Here is a 20,906-nt window from a genome sequence, read left to right as displayed (position 1 = left end):
TCACATAACCAACTGAGGACACAAAAAATGGCTTTGTACCAGGCAGCTTGTAGCCAACTCATTTTGAAATCAAGGAATAGAACATGTGACACAAATTAAACTGTTTGTTTCAGGTGATACACAAGCAGGACAGAAATATGTTCATAAAGAGAGTTTGGAAAGATTGGTTGTATAAAGCATAGAATAATAAAGGACAGAATTTTTGAATGTTAATGGTATCTTTACCATTAATTATTTTGTATCATTTAGTTGTCTTTATTTGTCAAGAACAAACAGACATTAAATGAGATTTCAAATACAAGAAATGCTAGACAAAAAATAGCTTTTTGGTGCTTAATTAAATTATGGAAATACTATGCTAATACATAGCACATCAGTGTTTCAAGGACTTCTGATATTGAGTACTTACATAAAATTATTCTGAGATGTGAGTTTAATGATGAACAGCAAACACGGTACAGCCAATCTCTAAATATAGCTTTGAACCTTAAAAATCAAGGTGGCACCTATTAGGTACAAATCTTGAGCTGTGACACAACAGTAGGCTCCCATGGGTTTGGGTTGAGATTTGTATAAAAATGAAAAAGATCATTTGAGGAATCTAGAGGCAAAATAGACAACAGCAAAATAAAAACAAAACCATAAAAATTAAAGCAGACGGAAGAGTTGGAGCGATCACTACATTAGTTTGAGGCAGCATGGAAGAAAGGCTTAATGGTTGCTTTAGTGGCTAAAACCAAATTCAAATTGCTTTGTATTTCATAGGTTATCCTTAGCCTAAGGAAGCAATTTTGTCCATGGAGGCAAGTGAGCAATTCACTCATCTTTACAACACAGTCTCACTTGGGTGTAAAAGTAATTAATGAATGTGTAGAACTAATGTTGTGATACAGTAATTGTGTCACCTCTGCCTTTTCTAACATGTCATTTTACTACTTTTTAAATAACTAGCTTGAAACTTAATTTTTGTAAACCACAGAGAAGGTGTATGGTATTACATTTTACAATTGGTTCTGTTTCCTTCAAGGACAAGATTATCATGTTAATACAGTATATTCATTTTTTTAATACTTCTTTTCTATAAATTTCAGTGAATGAAAAAAACAACTTACAGGATGAGAATAAAAAGTTAACTGAACAGTTCCAGCAATTACAGAAGGAGCTAGAGTAAGTTTTGGGTTGTTTGGGATATTCCCCCATTCCTCAGCAGAAATGTCTGGGAATATAAATACCAGCTTTTAAGTCTTTAAATCTTGTTTCCTCTTTCTGATAGATAGACTGTGTCAAGATAGCCTACTGCCACAACATAACATAAGCCCAGTTGCCTTCAATTGTGCAGATTTTTATTTTCTTTTGGCTGTGTGCATCTTGTTTTAAAATGGGAGTAAAACTCAGAGAAGTGAATTTATCATAGAAATTTTGCTTGACTTCTGATCACGGTGTATAGCAAAGCCTTACATCTCATGCTTTTATTCCTTGTTTGCCTCTTTACCTTTTGTTTCTTCCTAGACTAAGACTTCAGAAAAGTAGTTACTTATATAGTCAGAAAGTCCCAGGATCTTGCAATACATTTTTAAAATAAACTTACTATAATTTTGCAATTTAAAAAGAAAAATATTGTAGTAAATTTTGAAAACAAGACATAGAAATAATGAGCTACAAATTGACTGTGAAATTTTATTCTGCTGTAGTAAGAATGTGCCATCTAATGTTGTGGTTAATATGTGAATGTGGTGTACTGTGCAAGGCAGAGGTAGTGTTCCTTTTTTATTGTGGTCTGACATCATCTGAAACTTATTTCACTTTTCCCTATCTGTGACTAAGTTGTGTACATGCCTGGGAGAAATGGGACAGGATGTGTGGACTTGATACAGAAGGTTTTTTACGTATGCGTTTTATTTCTAGTCTCTGTCAGAATTCAACTTCAGTAGGGTGTGAAACAACTAGAGTTCATTTCAGAATGACTGTAGTCCTATTCCTTTGTATTTCTTGGTTTGTCTCCCATCTTTGCACCTTCACTGTCCTTTCTTTCTTCTGTATGTATTTAATTTTCTCGGGGTAACATACTTCATGACCCCGGCTTCCACTAAAAATCTCTGGCCAGTGCAGGAAAGCTGACAATGACCAGTGTCCCAATATGTTATTTGCTCTGCATGTTAGGTGATCATTCAAATAAGTGCAGAGTTGAGTGGATAAACAGTAATTTACAAGGATGGTACTGCAGTTTTAATACAGTCACTGCATTTGGTTGTTTTGTTTAAGCTATAGTCATGGTACTTTATTTAGAATTAGCAACATAGATTGATATAATATAATCATATTGTAGATGCAAAGTAGCAGGTTGTTTCTTCTGCATGATATGAAATCAGATTTTTGCAGTCTTCTGTATTTTGTAACCAAGTTATAGTATTAGGAATAAAAATCTGAGAATTCTCCATATAAATCAATGGAAGTGTAGAAGAATTATATTATCTGATCCTTTATGACATTGAGATTTCATTATGCATGGATGGGAACAGCAAGGAAATTTCTGCAAAAACCTCTTCTGGGGTCTCAGATAAATCCATGACTCAAAAGTTATTTATTACATAGTTATGATGCACAGTATGTATAGCAGCTGCTTCATATGATGGTTTTTTTTTTCTGTGATGGTATGTAGAAACTACCTCTTGGTTTATATAGAAGTAAGCTGCAGAAAAATGTATTTTTAGTAGTTTCATTTCTCAAACAAGGCCACGTGTGCCAGTAAATTGAAAGAGAACTCTAACAGCTAGCTTAAATTTGCAAAGTAAATTGATTAGTCTATTGCTCTGTTGATTATTTTGATTTGTGTTAAGATATTGCTAGTAGATAATACAGTTTTCCAGTGCTTTCTTTGTAAATGTGCTAAAAAAGAGGAATTACAAAATCACACAAGGGATTCATCAAGACTTGAGAACATCAGTGCATCAGTATTTGTCATTAAGTGTTCAAAGTTAGTAGTGGTAAAAAGCCTAACTGCAAAAATGCTTTTTGTCTCAAGCCAGACAGCTTTTTAAAGTTTTCCATTACCTTATTTTATATAAGATGTTGTGGTTCAGCTTCAATGCAAGCAAAATTTTATCTGTATTTCCTCTTCTTCCCTTAAATCAAAACCTTATATCCTTCTCTTTATAGTTAGGAAATTATCTTTTGGCCTGTGTTTTCTCTTGAGAGTCTTAAGGGAAAATGCAACTGCAGGAAGATGACCAAGCAGGCTGAATTAGATTTCTATGTGCTTTTCTTTTACTGCCTCTTCTACATCTCACTGCCACCACCATAGGGTGGATAGCCCCTCATGAAGTACTAAACAAACTATTTAAATTCAAAGATCCAAAATCAGTCCTTTTTTGTTATTTCCTCACTATGTTTAGATAGAGTTTTTGGAGAGAAAAGACATTGTTGTTTGTTACACCAGTTTTTATATACTGACTCTGCAGCAGGCTGCTAGAGCTGACCGTGTGAGAGAAGGTAAACTTCATACGTCATCTTGTATTGTACATTGCTTGTTTTCCATGCTTTGTTACATTATTCCCTGAAGACCTTTTTGAGTTGAGTTAAAGGTAACATTAATGCTTTGGAGGGGGATTGCTTTGAATACAGTGCTATTCAGTACTATTAAAAAATTTCCAAAAGCTTTTCTTTTGTATTTAAGGCAGTATTTCTGATCACTGAATATATTCTGAATTGGAAAGGACCCAACAAGGATCATCAAGTCCAGCTCTTAAGCAAATGGCCCATCCAGGGATTGAACCCAGAATCTTGGTGTTATCCAGCACCATGCTCTAACCAACTCAGCCAATCACAGGGTCATAAACTGTGAAGATGTACAGGGATTTCCATACAGGGGGGAGACACTGATCCATCCATTTCAGCATTCTTTTGCTAAAGAAGCACCTGCTTCAGAGGACAAGCCATAACCTCTGCAGTACCTAGTTTCTTCTGGGGCAAAGGGGCTTCCATAGTGCAGTTGTATGTTATTTCAAATGTGAAGAGCTAGGGTTCTATGGTGTTCTTGGGCTTGATGAAGCAATGGTCAATCTTTTGTTAGATGTATCTAAAAACTGGGTTGAGTATTATTTTTTTACAGTGTAATGTTATTGAGGTGGCTGTATTTCCAGAATTGTTGGGTTCTGGTACTGTGTGATTGTCCTGTTTGCTGAAGTAAAAACTCTTCATCTTGCTGACTTGGGGTTTTATTTGACCACTTGATTTGGTCTCCAGGGTGCAAAAGCAGCAAGCAGTGGAGGCAGAAGAAGTTATTCCAGATTCTCCAGTTCTAACATCTTCATTTTCTGTGGTTAATCGTATGAGAAGAAAAAAAGAGAACAGGCATGTCCGATATACAGAACATACACCCCCAGATTTGGAACTTAGGGAAAGCAACAGTGGTAAGAGTATTTTTTTTTTTTTTGTAATTTATTAAGGGCTAAAGAGAAAGATGGTGTATGAACTTGACTGCAAAGTGCAAAAACTAAAAAAAAAAAACCAACCTTGTGCTTTTTTTTCCTCTACCTTTTCTCTTTTTTATGCAATAATGCATGAGTCCAGAGAAAAAAGTCTGTAGCAGTAACTGTTATATCAGTGATATGCTCAGAACTTATCTCAACCTTCTACTTCTATTCATCCATGTGCACATGCAAATGTAACAGTTTTCCAGCCTATATTTCTTCTCTACATGCAAATTTGCTGTAAAAGCATGTTCAGGTTTGAAATATAGGCTGGAAAACTTGTGCACGCAGCAATGTCACCACCTAGTGGAGAGTGAAACATATTTTGCCACATTCTGAAATTATTCTGCAACTGAAGTACTGTTACTGAAACTGGTAGATATCTGCATCATCTCTCTTTGTCTGTATTCTACACTGATGGCATTTGTTTTGTGTCTTAAATTCAGAAGTATTGTGTGCATTTAATTTCCAGACTTTGTTCTGTTGTGTCATAGAAATAACTCTAATATATTTTGTGTACAAAAAGTATTTTTGTAAAATAAGGCACTTTGTGCTTGTATTTTATTGATACACAGGAAATATTATAATCCAGGTCAATTTATCTTGTGGCATAAAAAAAGTATTTTAAGTATGAGTACATCTAAGTATTAGTCTTGACTAAAAGCCTCTTCCCAAGAATAAAAATAGGAAAACTGTGGGATGAAAAGGGTGGGCTGGTTATTCATGCCCTTTATTTTGCATTTGAAATTTTTAGTGCTGTGAGTAGTTTCTCCTTTCTAAGCATACCGTTCTCTCTCCATATTCTGTATAAAGAATGGAGCTACTAAATGAATCCAAAGTTTTATATGTAAGAAGTGGTGTGAATACCTATCACAATTAATGGCTTTGAAAAGCTATTGGTCATCGAGGTAAAAAGGACTGTATGGCATATGTTTGTCATGATTCAGATGTCAGGTTTTTCACCTTAGCTGATGCAGAACATTGTTGCCTTGGATGTTTTATCCTTCAATAATTTTATTGCTCTATTAACAGGCCAAATACAGCTTGAATAACTATTTTTATGTGGTCAGATTAGATGATGGTTTTATTTGGTGTTAGTATTGTTTTAATGCTGAGTGGCTGAAGTCATATTTGTGAGAAAAGGATTAATATAAAATATGTATAATTTTATTTTTATTCTGACATATCACTGTCATAAATTATCAGACGTACTTACATTGCTGGGTCTACTGAAACATTGAATCATGCTTTATTAAAGGGCTTTTAAGATCTGAGTCATTGTCTGTATCTATGCAAAGTTATCACAACAGGATACCTAATTTCACCATGTGAAAATGTTTCCACATCTCCTAGAGTTTGGAAAAATTCCACTCTTTTCCACACAAGTGAGCACTCACCATGGAGGAGATATACTTGTGACAGACACCTGTGATCCACAACTGTCCCCCCTGCCAAGTAAGTTTATTAATAGATTTAGTTCTAATTTCATTCAAAATAAGGCAAAAATATTGTAAAACTGAGGTTTCATCTCTTTAACCTTTTTTAACACATAGACCTAATAAAGTGCAAACTTTTTAAAATACTCTAATGACTGAGAATCAGCATGGAATTATTCATGCAAGTCAGGGTTGTGGTGGTTGCTATTCTTGTGCTTTCCAATCTTATTATCTTGCCCCAGTTTAATCAACTGAGTAATGTTAAACCGTCATAGAAGAGAAACTCATCCATTTGTTTTCCTAATAAAAACATATGAAAAATAATGGTGACTGTCAGTTAGGAAATATGCAAGACAAGAATTGTATTTTAAATACACATTATCTCTGTTCTACATGTCTTTATCAGACTATTTGCCCTGGACCAGGAGTGGGAAAGGCAACTTATACATTGATTTTTAATTCTGGGGAGCTGTATTATTCAAATTGGACACATATTTCTCTGTGCTGATACAGCAGTTTGCTCTCATCAGAAATTTTTTTGCCCCTTTTGCCACTTACTGCTTTCAGATACAATTTTTATCTGACAGAGATCAAACTATTTCCATAAATGCCAGTTTTAATTTGTGATCTTTTTCATTCTGTGTTTGTACCATCTCTGTGAGTCGAGCAAGATACTATAATGCATATGTAGCTTAATGTGATCCTCTTTCTACTCACAAAGATAAACCGAGGGTGGGAGGATACCCTGTTCCAAAGCCATCTTTTAACTTGGCTGCAGTCGTTGCAGAAACAATTGGACTTAGTGTTGAAGAGGAATCTGTAAGTATTCCCAAATTTCTTACATAACCAACCTTTTGGGCCAATTGTTTACAAAAACAGTGTTTTTTCTCTTTTGCATTAAAATTCTGCAAAAGTATTCTGAGTTTCAGTAAGCTCACTTTGGTTTGCTTTTGCTTAGTCTTTGCTGACTTGAGCACGAAGAGATATAACTGTGCTGACTTGTGTGGGTGGGTTGTGGAGGGCAGAGACATGGTTCCTCTTCAAGTTTTGTTAGTACATTGATCTGAATCCTTGGGTTTGATAAATTCCCTTTGTGCAGTAATCAAAGACACTGAAAAATGTTTCTTGGCCATGAGACTGGTTGGTGACTCAGGTGAGATTATTTGATGGTTTTGGTTGGGAACTACCATGAAAATTATAGTATGAAGAATATTTTTGTGTCCATGCACATGAAGGATTTTTTTCAGTTTCCATAAGAGTTCTTTAAAGCTTCTCGTCATCTCTTAGCTTTTATGATTTTTCAGAGTTTGGAATGTTTTGATTTAAATGGGTCTTCAGAGTATTTATGTGCCAACCGAGCATATTTCTAATTTTAAATCCAACATCTTCTCACCCTTCTTTTCTTTGTTTTCCTTCACCACTTGCAAGGAGTCCCAGAGTGTACTGAATCTTCCCCTCACTAATACAGTTATGAGCCAGGCCTCAGAGAGCATGCAGTGTGAAGACTCAAGAAAACATCCAGCTTCTGAATCAAGAAATGATGACAACACTTTAGGGTGTGTTTCCACTCAGTTGTAATTGTTATAATTGTTTTAAGCAGGCTTATAGGAGTTTGGGTCTTTATAGAAATTCAAACCGTGCAGCATTTTGCTTTAAAGGTATAGAAATGGAAATAAGCATTTTTGTATCAGAGGGTTTTCTTTCAAGTAAATAACATGAGAAGCAAAGAAACTCATAGAATGCAAAACTGTAGGCTTTGACTTAATTCACAAACTTCTTGTTTGGGCTTTTTATGTACACCGTCCCTTCTTTCCTAACCTCTCATTATTGCAAGGTATCTTCTGAGGCCCACAACCCTGTGGATAGTGGCCCTAGAGCTGGAATGCAAGAAGGATCTTATTGCTCTGATTAGGTGTCAAACAATTGATTGCTGCCCTTTCCACTCTCCTCAGGACATTGTGGTCTAAACTGGATTTTTTTTTTTGGCCCTATTTGTCATCTTGAGTGTGTTTTGTTAATGACAGGTAAAAAACAGTACCTGAAAGGAGCTTGCACTTTCCTTCACTTGCAGAAGCTTTAAGAATCTGTTGTGATTTTAAGATGTATACAAGAACCTAAATAGACTCCTATTGCAACCATTCTCACTTTCTTCCTTTTCATTGCACTGGAAGGTAGGGAGTCCTTGGAGAGAAGAGATACTTAGACAAGCTTAACTCTGTCCTTGGTTCTCAGTTGAATGTGGAACAGAATTTCATACCATACACCAAAATAAAGGACAAGATCTGCATTTTGTTTGCCTTCTACAGCTCTAAGTGCAACAATAGCTATTCCTAGAATAGGTTAATTTTTGTTTTTCCTTCTGTTTTCAGTTAATACTAGCATCTCATGCAGCTTTAAAGCAGATCAGCAATAGGAAACATATTTTTTTATATCACTTTCTCTGCTTCCATCTGTACACCAGAAAAATCTCTCATGTTTCATTGTATTCAGTATTTCAGATCCATCTCATAACACTCCACCACATGATGACTGGGATTCTCGGGTAGCTTCTCCTGTTTTTGGAGCTTCTAGCAGCGTGAAGAACAACTCAAATACAGTTCATGCTCCTTGTATTTTAGATTCAGGATTGAAGCCTCATCTCAAAACCAACCTCTTCAACAATCCATCCAGTTCCAGATCTCATAAAAGTAGATCAAAATCTGAAGATGTTGCTTTTGTTGCACCTCTGAATCTTGGGACAGAAATCAACTCAGTTATCAGCCAGGCCTCTGTCCATAGGCAAATGGTTGTGAAAAAGAATTCTAATGAGGCTTTAACCTGTGTTGGAAACACCTGCACAGCTAAAAATGAGGTGATCAAGAGTGATGTCCTCCGTGTATACCAGAAGCAGTTAGAAGGCAGGTGTGCTAAGAGAAAGAAAGCTGAAGATGATCATGCAGTTAGCTGTGAGCAAACATCATTCAGCAAAGAGAACTCTGTGGCCTTTCGATCTGATGTTCAGCAGGTTAATGGGGAACATACAGGGGATAAGCCCTTGGATCTGTCTGATCGCTTCTCTGGAGTTCGTGGTCAAGAGAAAAAACAAGGAAGTGAGGAGACATATAAAAACAGACTGAAGCAAGTGACTCTGCATGACATTTTTTCACATATGGGGAAGACCATTCCTGAAGGTTCATCATCTGTTCAAACTGTCAACAATGAGAGCAGTTTGTTTGGCAGAGATTTACAAGAGGAATCCTGTGTACAAGAGGCAGTGCTGGGAAGAACATTCCCTGACAGGAAAAACCAGATCCCAACAAAAGAAGAAGTTCCTCCCTTCAAATTTGCACCACTGCCGAGTTCTGCAGAGACAGAAGAACTTTTTGATGATGTAAAGGTATGCTTTTCTGACTCTTTTCTTCTCCTTTGAAGTATTTTATTTAAGTTTTGGGTAATAGTAAAATTGCAATATGTTGTTAGGTTGCCAGTGGCCATGTACCAAATAGAAAGAAAACAAGGACAGGACATGGAGAGTCTGAACCAGCATCTGTACTTCAGCCAAACCCTTGTAGACTATCAAAAAGTAAAGCACAGCAAAATGAGCAAGGTAACTTGATGAAAATATTCCTTTTACTGCCTGCCTACCCCCTCAGCCTGTGCTCAGATTGAATAGAATTTTTCCTATCTTCCTTTCTTCTACTTTAATCCTTTGTTCTGCTTCTAACTCAGTCACATTCTATTTGGGATTTCTAAAGATCACCCTCAACAAATCTGTACAAATCTGTGTCTTCCTGGCATACTTTTGCCACTGTATAATAAAAATATCATTGGTATTCAGGTGTACATTTGACAGGCTAGGAATCTTGTTCTTTCTTGATTGTTTAGCATTGTTCTTTGTTGCAGTGTAATAATAAAATCTCATGAAGTTTGAGTTTCAACTATCTATACCAGATACTTGAAAACTACTCAAGTGTAAGCATAAGTCATTTTGTTAATATTTTTCATTATTCCTAATGATCTGGTAAGGAAATTTGTACCTTCATTGATAATGAACACAGGCTGTCATATATTCTTTCCAGAGCATGTATCTTCTTTCCTCTTAAGTGCTCCCAGTCGGAAAACTAACTTTTTTGAACTAGCATTTTAGAATCAAAGCTTCTGTACTCCTCAGCCAAGCTGTTACACTGCATACTTTATTTGGAAATACTTGCATTATGAATTTAAAAGATACTTGCCAATAGTTGGTGTGGCCATGTATCTTGGAATCTAAATATTCCCCTCAAAGATTAATCAAGAGGCATATTTGGAGCAATGACCAGACACCTTTGTAGTCTTTGCTTTGACCTGACACTTGCATTGTCATTGATCTAACTTCAATATTGACCCAACAAGGGAAGGCACCTCCTGGACCTGTTGTTCGTAAGCAGATAAGGACTGATAAGTAAAGTGATGGTTGGGGGCCATCTTGAGCATGACAGTCACAACATGACAGTTTTCCATTCTCAGAGAAGTAAGAAGTGTGAGGTAGCAGAACTGCTACCTTGAATTTTAGAGTGCAGATTTTGGCCTGTTTAGGATCACCTGATAGTCCTCCCTTGGGAGGTGGTCCTGAAGGGCAGAGGAGTCCAAGAAGTGTGGGCATTCTTGAATAAGGAAATCTTAAAGGTGTAGGAGCAGGCTGTCCATGTGCTGCAAGGTGAGCTAATGGGAAAGAAGGCCAGCCTGAACAGAGAGCATTGGCTAGAACTCAGATATAAAGAGTTTATGACTTTTGGAAGAGGGGGCAGGCAGTTTCAGGAAAGCTACAAGGATGTTGAGAGGTTACACATAAAATAAGAATATAAAGTATAAAATATAAAGTATAAAAATAAGAATGGCCAAAGTCCAACTAGAGCTTAACCTGGCTACTGCCATAAAAAATATTTCTGTAAATCCATCAGCAACAGTAAAAGTAGGGCTAAGAAGAATAAGCTTTATTGGATGTGGGGGAAACATAGAGATAAAGGGTGAGGAAAAGAATGAGGTGCTTAGTGCATTTTTGCCTAAATCTTTAATAGTAATTCTCAGGGTACCCAGCCCCTGAGATGGAAGACAAATAGGGAGCAGATTGAAGCCCCCATAATCCAAAGGGAAATTGTCAGTGAACTCCTGCACCACTTAAACACCCACAAGTCTATGGGGCCAGATGGGATTCACATGAGGGTACTGAGGCAGTTGGCAGGAGTGCTCAGCGAGTCACTTTCCATAATTTATCAGCAGTCCTGGATAACCAGGGAGGTCCTAGTTGACTGGAGGTGAGCAAATGTGACACCCATCCACAAAAAGGGCTGGAGTGAAGATCCAGGGAACTACAAGCCTGTCAGCCTGACCCAGGCTGATCCCAGATCACCTTGAGTGCCATAATAAAGCACATACAGAACAGCCAGCAGATTAGATGCTTCTGGCAGAGTTTGATTCTAATTATTTGTCCTATTTTTCTCATATTCTGTGCATACAGACCTGAAAGATAAACCTTCTTTAGAAAACTTCCAGTGGAGCATAGACCCAGGAGCTGACCTTTCACAGTATAAAATGGACATTACTGTGATTGATACAAAGGTGAACTTATATAATAAGTCTGCATGTTTTGTGATGTTGGAAAAGCCTGCAAAGCAGTATTCTGAACATTGTTCTGGGCAGACCAAACTTACTTTTTAATAAAATTTGGCTCATTTGATATTTGTTCATGCTATAGTTATCTTAAAACATGTCCACTGTTTAGTTGTATTTCATAAACTCAGCAGGAATATTCTCAGTATGAAAGTGGACAAATGGTTGTGAGAAAGAATTGTAATGAGGCTGTAACCTGCAGGAAAAAAAATCAGTGTCCAAAAAGAAGCCAGTAACTGCTTTGAAAGTGTTACAGATACATGGCACTGATACTGACTAACCAATTGCCTCTGGGTGGAATTGTTATGTTTGCTTCTTTTTTCCCTAGGGTGGTTCTCAGACCAGAGTTGGAGGGGAAGTTGTTGATATGGATTATACTTATGTTAGTGACAGTGTGCTATTAGAAATGAAAAATCAACAGCAAAATGAGGAAAGCAGTCCACGTAAGACTTTTTTTTTTCCTCTTCAGTTTGGTTTGCTTTTTCATGATATGGTGGGGTTTGGGGATTTGTTGGAGTTTTTTTTTGTTTGGTTGGTTTTTTTGAGGAGGAGGAGGAAAGAGTAAAAGGGCACTTTTTTTTTCCCTGTATGGCTAGATAGTAGAAAATGGTTTGCAGTAAAAAACTGGTGATGAATTTTTATAGGTTACACAGGGTCAGTCTGTTTCCTAGAGAGTTGGTGGTGGGGTTTGAGGTTGTTTTTTTTAAAAAATAAGTTAAGAAAAAAGAGAATTTGTGCTGAGAGAGCCAGTAGCTAGCTATTCCTTTACAGTGCTTAAAGGGTGAAATACTTAACCATATAACAGTTCTGATCTCACCTGCAGTAAACAGCTTTGAAAGATTTCTATGTAATCACATCATACTTTGTATGAGAAGACTAATTTCATTTTCAATGACATATAAATAGAACTAGTATGTTTAAAATAAATCCATATGTGTTTATATCACTTTTACCATATGGTATGTGGTGAATCGTGGCTGCAGGGCAGTGACTATTTCCTACCCACAAAAAGTATTTCCTTTTGCTGGATAAGTCCAGAATTACAAGAACAAAATTTTCACATATCCAGTATTAAGGTTAATGGTACCTCATGGTGATTTTAGCAGTTAATCAGATTTTAGAAATGGGATCCAAGGTATCTGAAAAATAAATGAGCATTGGCCACATTTGAGAGATTGACAGAGAAGTTGCAGCAAGATTTAAGGTGTAGCTGTCTTTGAGTTAATTGGTACTGGAGCAGTAAGCAAATGTTTATTCTTTTGATACACATTTAGTCAAAATGCAATTTCTTGACTAAAATCATTGAGACACTAATTTGGATGTTCTTTGTGCTTTTAATAACAGGAGGAGAAATAACAGATATGTTTGATCAAACGAGCCATGAAGAATATGAATCCTGCCTACCAGAAGATAGTCCTCCTGCATGTGATGAAAGAGAAACTCTTCATGATGAAGAGCAGGATAAGGGAATAACAACAGCAAGCAAGAAACTAAAGAGTGGGATATAATTTGGTTTTGTCTTTATTAGCTTACTTAAACTACAAGAGTTGATTTGAAATCAGACTCTGTTCTTTAGGAACAAATATGCCAAATTAACCACCAGTTCTTTTTGCATCAGTTTGTGGTAAAGTTGATTACTTGTAAGGACAAAACATAAAGCAATATGAATTTCTTTTTTTTTTTTTTTTTGGTAGTTCATTTATCACCACACAAATGTGGAATGTATAGTGGAAGTTGGCACAGCAGCAGAACATTAAAATGACTCTTAAAGGAAACACCAGGTTTTGGCTACAGTTATTTACTTCCTTTCTTCTCACTATTCTAGGTTCTATAGAAGATTTTACAGTATTTTGTATTTTAAGCAGCCTTTCCTTGGATGTTCTTGTCTTTTTTGCCTGTGTCACTGCTGCTTTCCTTCTGCTCCAGTAATGCTTTTTGATTGATGGTTCTATCAATTCTGTATTACTTTTTGTATCTATTTGAATCTGTTGTCTCAAACTGAAATATACATGGCATTTTTAGATTTCTTAACAGTTAGTTAATAATTTTGCAGAAGTTTCTGCAGGCAGTCTGTTAACCTTATATTTTGTTTTGCATGTCTATTTACAGAATATGAGGATAAACAAGATAAAGCCAAGCAGAAAGCTTTTGTGGAGCCTTATTTCAAAAGTGATGAGAGGTAATTTAGTTTGTTCTCTATGGGCATTTTAAGGCTCTTTGTATCTTCCCTATAGGAAACTTGATCTTCCATAAAATAAATGTGTTTGCATGTAACAGCCTAGCAGTTAAAGATGCAGAAGCAGAAGATCCACTACATTAGATAAAAGACTTTAGACAAAAACTGGGGCAAGGGAAAAAAATGTTGAGATGCCTATTACATTTGCTGAAGAGAAGGGTTTGCCTCTTCTGCTTTTTATAATTTTAGTGAGTGCAGTGTTTTGTAATCTATGTGGCTTCTTACAGGCATGTGGTCATGCCTGAATTTATGAGCCAAGGACCTGTGGGCTGCTTGTACAAATGAAAACCTTTCCTTCTCTGGTATTTTTACCCCTTGCTCTCTAGACTATAAATGAATAGTGTTCAACAACTGCACCTCTTAGTGCCTCCTCTGTTCCCTTCCAGTATAATCATAATTAGAAGTCTGAGTCTTCCTTTCGTAATTATACCAAGCCCTTCAGTTAGCTTGTATTTTATCTCAGTGCATGTTTTCTTTGTAAAGAAAAACTTGCTTACTGTTTTGAAAACACTTAAGTTGAAAAGAACCTACTGATCTTGAACCCCAACATATGTTCCTCTCATGGAAATCATTGCAAGCACAAATCTGTCTTGGACAAAAATATTCTATAGAAGATCTCTATTTGAGTAATTTCTATATAGTATTTACTTCTACACGATGAAAAGCCATAATAATGAGACACACATCTCTGGTTATGTAAAAGTTTATATTACATTTGAAAACTGTTTTATTTATAGAAATTGCCTTATTCAACTATGAAAGGCAGTATGATTTGGGTTTTGTAGATGTTTTCTGAATTATTTCTTTAACTTGTCTGTCCATCATTGTGTTGTAAAAAAAATAGAAAATTCCAATCACGTAGAAGAAATAAAAGTACTATTATGTGAAAACATTTTTGTTTTTCAGAAAGAGTACTGTGTTAGATTTTCCTCATATTGAGGTTATTCGGAAAAAAGACGAAAGAAGAAAATTACTTGGCCACACTTGTAAGGAATGTGAAATAGTAAGTAGTGCTTTAAAATTTGTTAGTCTTCCATTCTTCTAACTCCAGACAGTATCTAAGTGCTGAAGTGCTGTTTTTAATTATTAATCTGGTTTCATCGTCATCATTACCTACAGTAGCTGGGAAGTGTTTACCAAATTTGCAGGTGGTTTGTTTGTTTTTAGTGCAGTAACCACATATAGCATGGAATGACTTGGGTTTGATTTTTTTGTGTATATCTGCATGACAGAAGAGCTTCTTACATCATGGTTGCAGTACAATTACTGTTAATAAAAAATACATTAGCTGGTCAAAGAGCTATTACAGGTTTCCAAACTTTAGATCAAAAGCTCTACTGAGCTTTATGGGTGCTGGAACAAGTTCTGTATCCTATTGTTCTTTTATGTAGATAGATCTCATTTTGGTTGATTTTTTTCTTTCTTTTCTGGGTTAATTTTTTCAGATAATTACAGCAGCATAGGAGACAATGTGTAAATTTATGCAAATTCATGCAAAAAGGTTTAAAGTTACTTGGTTAAAATACTTGTTAAAAAGTGTGAAATTTTCAATTTCACATTATAAATTTTTTTCCTCCCTTTCTCTTTACTAAGCTGCTTTCAGATACTTGGTGTAGAGACAAAATATCGATGTAATTATATGTGTAATAAGAACATATTTTATTTAGCCATTAATAGAGTTATGAGCTAATAAATGATGACTCAGTAGAAGTGTGGATTAATGACTGACAAAAGAATTTCTGGAATCTTTGCACTTATTTTCCACATATATATAGAACCAACATTTTTCAGAGATTCTCCTGCTATTCACTTTATAGTCAAGTCCCATTTACTTAGCTGAAGAAATTTATTAGAGTATGTTTTTAATGAAAATATTTTCTGAAAAATATTGGTAAAACTCACTAAATACAAATACTTAATTTTTACAGTCAACTATAAATACCATTTTTAAAAATGTGTTTGATTTAAAGAGTTTGAAAGAAAACAAAACAGCCCCCAGCCTTCAGTCTGTTTCATGGTTCCAGAGCCATGTGTTAAGCATTTTAATTTCCTGTTTCTGTAAGCTAGAGATCTTCCTTCTGTAAATCCAATTCGTGTCACTTTCTGTCAAATTGGAGTGATAACTATAGTGTCTGGAAACATTCACAGCTCCAGTTTTGTAACAGTAGGTTTCTACATTAAATGCTAGGAAAGTTTGGGTTTGTTGTTGGTTTTGGCTTTTTGGGGCTTTTTTTTTTCAATCTACGCCATTCAAGATTAATGCCTTGGAATGTGTGGAATGCTTGGCTGTGTCATTGCACAGTAATAAAACTAGCTTTGAATTAAATGCCTGTGAGAGAAGGGAGTATTGGATAAAGCATAAATGATGCTTTAGAAAAGTCTTGGCTTGCTGATTAGCCATATGGGTTTGAAAAGCTGCCAAAGTCTAAGGGAATATTTAGGAAGTATCACTAAATTGATTCTGGCCCTGTACTGCAAGTGGTGTCAGTGGGGTCAGTTACTGTCACTCTGAGAAGACCTGGGATTTAACTTCTGCACGTGCTGCAGCAGGCTGATATTAAAGTCCTTTATAAGTGCTTATCTTGAAGCTTTGTGGAAGCATCTCATTCACTTTACAGTGTAGAACTTTTGATAAGAAGTCTTGTTTTGGTTTTTATGACCTTGTGATGCTATCAGAGAAAGATTGTAGGCAGAAGTTATAGGTAGCTTGTAAAAGTAACATTTGTTAGTGGGGTTATTAAGTGTAGCTACACTTAGGTAGTAGGAGGATCACTCAGATGCATTTTTAGATGCATTTAGATTACAGGAATTATTCTGCAAATTTTTGCTAAACTATTGGGAGGAACATTTTTAGGGTTTGCTCACTTTCTGAAACTGCAAATTGTAGAGTTCTATAAACAATTCTTTTACAAGGAAGACAGGATGAGATTGCAGTATCTTCACACATGGAAAAGCTAGCTTGAATGTTCAGTGTGGATTAAAACTCTCATTCTCTGTCAACCCTAATAGATTTCTAAAGAAACCAAAGAAGAAGTTTCTTTCTAATTGTCAGTAAAAATTGAATGAGCATACTTTACAATTCCAAGTAGATTTTCTGAAATCATGCCAATAACTGAGAGCATGAAATAATCTCTTTTGATAGAGGTATCCTGTTCTCTTCCTGAGTTCCCCAGTCTAGGTCACTTTCCGTCTGATTGAATGAGTTATAAACTTTAATTTGCCTTATTGAATTGTAACACTGCCATTTCAGTAGAATTGTTTTACTGTTTTCACAAAGGTCAGGTTTCTTGTGTGGCTGTGACTGTTGACTTACCAGTTGAATCAAACAGTGCATTCACTTTTAAAATATTTTGACCCTCTATGTACTCTAAGGTCCAGATTTGTATTTTTAGGAAATCCAACTAGAAATACAAATTAAAACAGTAGAAAACTGCATGGAAAAAAATACACTCTAACTTTCTATGATGCTGCTCGGGGAAACACCCAGCAAAAAGGTTTGGAGAGAGTATATACTTTTCTCACTGCAGCCCCCAGTACAGCTGACAGGGGTGGAAGAGTGTAGCCAATTTACTACAGAGAATGCTCAGCTGACAGATAATTTCTGGAGTCCCAGTGTCAGTCAGCTACTTAAACTAACTCTTTATTTACTTCTAATTTGAGGCTAAGTAAGTAGGAAGCATTTTGACTTAAGTTTGCAGTTTCTACTGTAAATTTGGATTTTGGAAATAATTCTGCAGCATGGCGTTTGTAGTGGGTTTTTTTTTCCTTTTTTTAATTTTATTTCTAGATGCAAGCTGACACTTAAAAATTTTAAAATTCCAATCTCTTTCAACACCTGTGGTACTTAGCTTTGTAGACTGTTGACATAAGTAATTGTACACATGCCTCAACCTTGTTACTTATGGTATGTTAAAAGATAGAAGGTTAACAAATTTGCCACGATAAAGTTATACTTAGTCTGTACATTCAGTAAGCTTTTAGGATAATTGCCAGCTGTTTGTCACTTGGATAACGAATCTCTACTCTGGCTGTCCTCACCATTGTTTTTAGATAACTGTGTTAATAAACACAGTGATTGATAATGTCAGTTGTGTAAAGCAGTTTCTATTATGTACGAATTGGTTAACTGGGATTTTTCTCCCATCCTTACATTCAGTATTATGCAGACATTCCAGAAGAAGAGCGAGAGAAGAAACTAGCTTCCTGTTCAAGACATAGATTTCGCTACATTCCTCCAAACACTCCTGAAAATTTCTGGGAGGTTGGATTTCCTTCCACCCAAACCTGTGTGGAAAGAGGTTTGTGCCAAAAAAAAAGCTTGAAAAGTACTTTTTAAGGCTTTTTTTTTTTCCCCTGAAGTTAGCTCTAATTCATAGCAGCCTTTCTCAGCCAGTCCTGTTGAAGTCTGTTTATCAGCAGCCACTGCAGCCAGTATTGTTGGGTTTTACCAGTTCCTGTACTTCTAAGAAAGGAATATGAGGAGAATTTCTTAGACCCTAGATAAAGAAGGCAGAAATAATTGGGATTTTCATAGAACTTAATTTAAACCCTATATATTTTTGACTGTAAGCAAAAATTGGATTTTCAGAGGTAAAGACCAAGAGATTGTACTTACTTAGGGGAGACAGACAGCACTATTGATGTCGTTTGTCAGTGTTTTTAGAGCTTCATAATACCAGGTGATAATGGAAATGTTGCAGGTAAGGTGTAGCTAAACAGTTTTTCATACATATACCCTGCTTGTTAGTGACAATGAAAAGATGTGGTGTTTGGTTTGGGGTTTTTTTAAATGCATCTTCACATGGAACTTTGTTCTTTCTAAATAATTTTTCAAAATCTTAAGAGCCTGGTGTAAAAATGAGGTTTTACAAATTATGTTAAAACACAGTGAGTTTGTAGCATACTCTATGTACAGTTCTTCAGAAGTGGTGAAGTGCTGGGGTGAGGAGGCCTACAGGAACTCTGAGTTCCATTTATATATTTACTTGTGCATTAGCTGTGAGACATTAATCTTTGCTTTTTTATGTTCTTCTAACAGTGTCAGGTCAGGCATAGGAAAATGTAGCCAGAGTTGTGTATGTGTGTTGTGTGATAGTGTTGCAGTGTCGTCCTTAATCTTTCACAACAGGGAGCCTTGATTTTTTTATGGACCATATAACTTGTTACTACCGATTTGGAATCTGCTTGTAGCCTAATTAAAAATTAGCTTCTTGGCTGTCTCCTTGTTCTTCTGGAGTAAGATCTGTTCAGTTGTTAATGGTTCTCAACAGTGGATCAGAGGCAGACTTTAGATCAACCCTCCCTTGGAAAAGGAAATATTTTATAGCCGTGCAGCAAGAGAACTAAAACGCAAGAGAGCTTCCATGATGACCGATTGCTCTTGCCACTCCAGTGTAGTGGGGTACAGCATAGATATTTTCTACTCCTTATTGGTACCTTGAACCATCTGTTTGTGTTGTTTTTTTTTTTTTTTTAATAACTGAGTTACATAGAATTTTCCAAATTCTGTCTGAGAGTAGTAGAAATCTACTACTCTCATTTTGGTGGATGTTGTTGCTGATCAACAGTAAGGAATTGATAAAAGCCAGGTGCTGAAACTGACTTGCATAAAATGTCTGTTCACCGTCAGTGTTAGCTAAGTTGAGCACGTTACAGAAATTTTCTACCCACTTCTCTTATCAGAGAGCTTTTAAGGTGTGTTTGATCCATAGGCTCATGTTCAGCTTTTTCCAGTCTTTATAAATCTGTGTGCTGTTAAAACAAAGGGAGGTACTGTTTATACCTACAAAACACGTCCCTGAAGTTTCCTCTGTATTACTAGGATATACATTTTCACAAGTGATTTTTATTAGTGAATTGAATTAGCAGTTCTTGTGTGCTTTGTTACTCTTATGTAAAATCCTTGGTAGAAAGAAAATGGAAAGTGCAGTTGTGTTTCAAATAGATCAACAATTCATAGTTTCCATTCTGTTCTTCACTGTTAACTGTCAGTATTGCATTACTGTGCAGTCACCTACTAGAAAGCAGCTGTGTATTTTAATTAATGATATTTGCATATTTTAATGAATGATTTTGGGATCTCAAAACTTTTATGTGAAGTCAGAACCAGTTGCCCCAAAAGGAAAAATAATTTACAAGTTCTTTTTTGAGGCTAAATACACATTAAAGCTGCTTATGTTTTTATATAGTATTTCTTACCCCTGGTTTATTCTTTTTAAAGGTTACATTAAAGAGGACCTTGCTCCCTGTCAACGTCCAAAAAGGCGGCAGCCTTATGCTGTGATGTTTTCTCCAAAAGGCAAAGAGCAGAAGACATAAAGGATGGGGAAGTGAGAAGTGCCAGCCTGAAGTGGATCTCTCCTGTCCGTAGATATTTATAGTTAATATAAACTTGAAACAAAGAACTGTGTTTTCCACAATGATAGATAAATTGTTTAATTGAATATGTAAATTTTATAAAATTCATTTGCAAGTCTGATGTACGAGGAAACACAACTATTTAATGTATGTTTGTTTCATATTGTGTTAATACATTTTGTATTTGTTTTTGCACCTGTCAGAGAAGTCTCCTACTTTTTTTTCTTTAAGGCCAGCAGCTGAAATTCCAGCAATTCCTGTCTGAACTTTGTGTCAGTGAGTAACTGCTTTGAAGTCACTGAAATCAGTTTTTTTGCAAGAGTAAATGTCTGTCAATGGGAACAGAAATGACAATTTTCTAGGGTGCTTTTATTTTGCTCTGGATTTTCTTGTATTTCTTTTCTCTTGTTGCAATAATGGTTGTATCTACTTGGAATAAAGCTGCATTAAATATGAAATGTATCTACTGTTCAGAGTTTGGAAGTGTGAAAACCAGGAAGTCTAAGTGTCTTTCTTCAATTCTGGTGTTAAATGTATAGCACCATGTTTTCCTCAGTGTTTAAATTAGAATGTCCAATATTCCTTTTATTTTTTCCTTGAAATCTCTTTGCATATATGTGTCTCATTTATTGATCGAGATAAGCATTGTTATTTCTAAATTTGGGTGACAGCTCTGCCCAGAGTTCTCCTAGTGGACAGCAGCAGTCATCACCTAGGTTACAAATTATTATCCAGCGATATTTTAAGTTAATCTTTTGTAGCAGGGGATATATTTCCATA

At 35.8% G+C, this 20,906-nt stretch overlaps 1 protein-coding gene across 1 annotated transcript in view; it reads left to right on the top strand.

Annotated features, from left to right (window-relative positions):
• The window catches only part of RBBP8 (RB binding protein 8, endonuclease), a gene marked incomplete at both ends in the record, with an annotated part of 29,504 nt that extends 9,417 nt beyond the window's left edge, over positions 1–20,087 (top strand). Inside the window, 14 exons of the mRNA XM_084211498.1 lie at positions 1,092–1,167; positions 4,243–4,409; positions 5,823–5,924; positions 6,627–6,724; positions 7,334–7,461; positions 8,396–9,281; positions 9,365–9,491; positions 11,382–11,482; positions 11,862–11,976; positions 12,878–13,030; positions 13,643–13,712; positions 14,676–14,772; positions 17,926–18,067; positions 19,990–20,087. Coding sequence (XP_084067624.1) covers positions 1,092–1,167; positions 4,243–4,409; positions 5,823–5,924; positions 6,627–6,724; positions 7,334–7,461; positions 8,396–9,281; positions 9,365–9,491; positions 11,382–11,482; positions 11,862–11,976; positions 12,878–13,030; positions 13,643–13,712; positions 14,676–14,772; positions 17,926–18,067; positions 19,990–20,087 — 2,360 coding nt within the window. The remainder of the gene's footprint in view (positions 1–1,091; positions 1,168–4,242; positions 4,410–5,822; positions 5,925–6,626; positions 6,725–7,333; positions 7,462–8,395; positions 9,282–9,364; positions 9,492–11,381; positions 11,483–11,861; positions 11,977–12,877; positions 13,031–13,642; positions 13,713–14,675; positions 14,773–17,925; positions 18,068–19,989) is intronic.
• Between the last annotated feature and the right edge of the window lie 819 nt (positions 20,088–20,906).

The sequence above is a fragment of the Fringilla coelebs genome (genome assembly GCF_963513975.1).
Source record: "Fringilla coelebs genome assembly, chromosome: 1".
Taxonomy (NCBI): Eukaryota; Metazoa; Chordata; class Aves; order Passeriformes; family Fringillidae; genus Fringilla; species Fringilla coelebs.
This window is presented reverse-complemented; position numbering and strand designations above follow the sequence as displayed.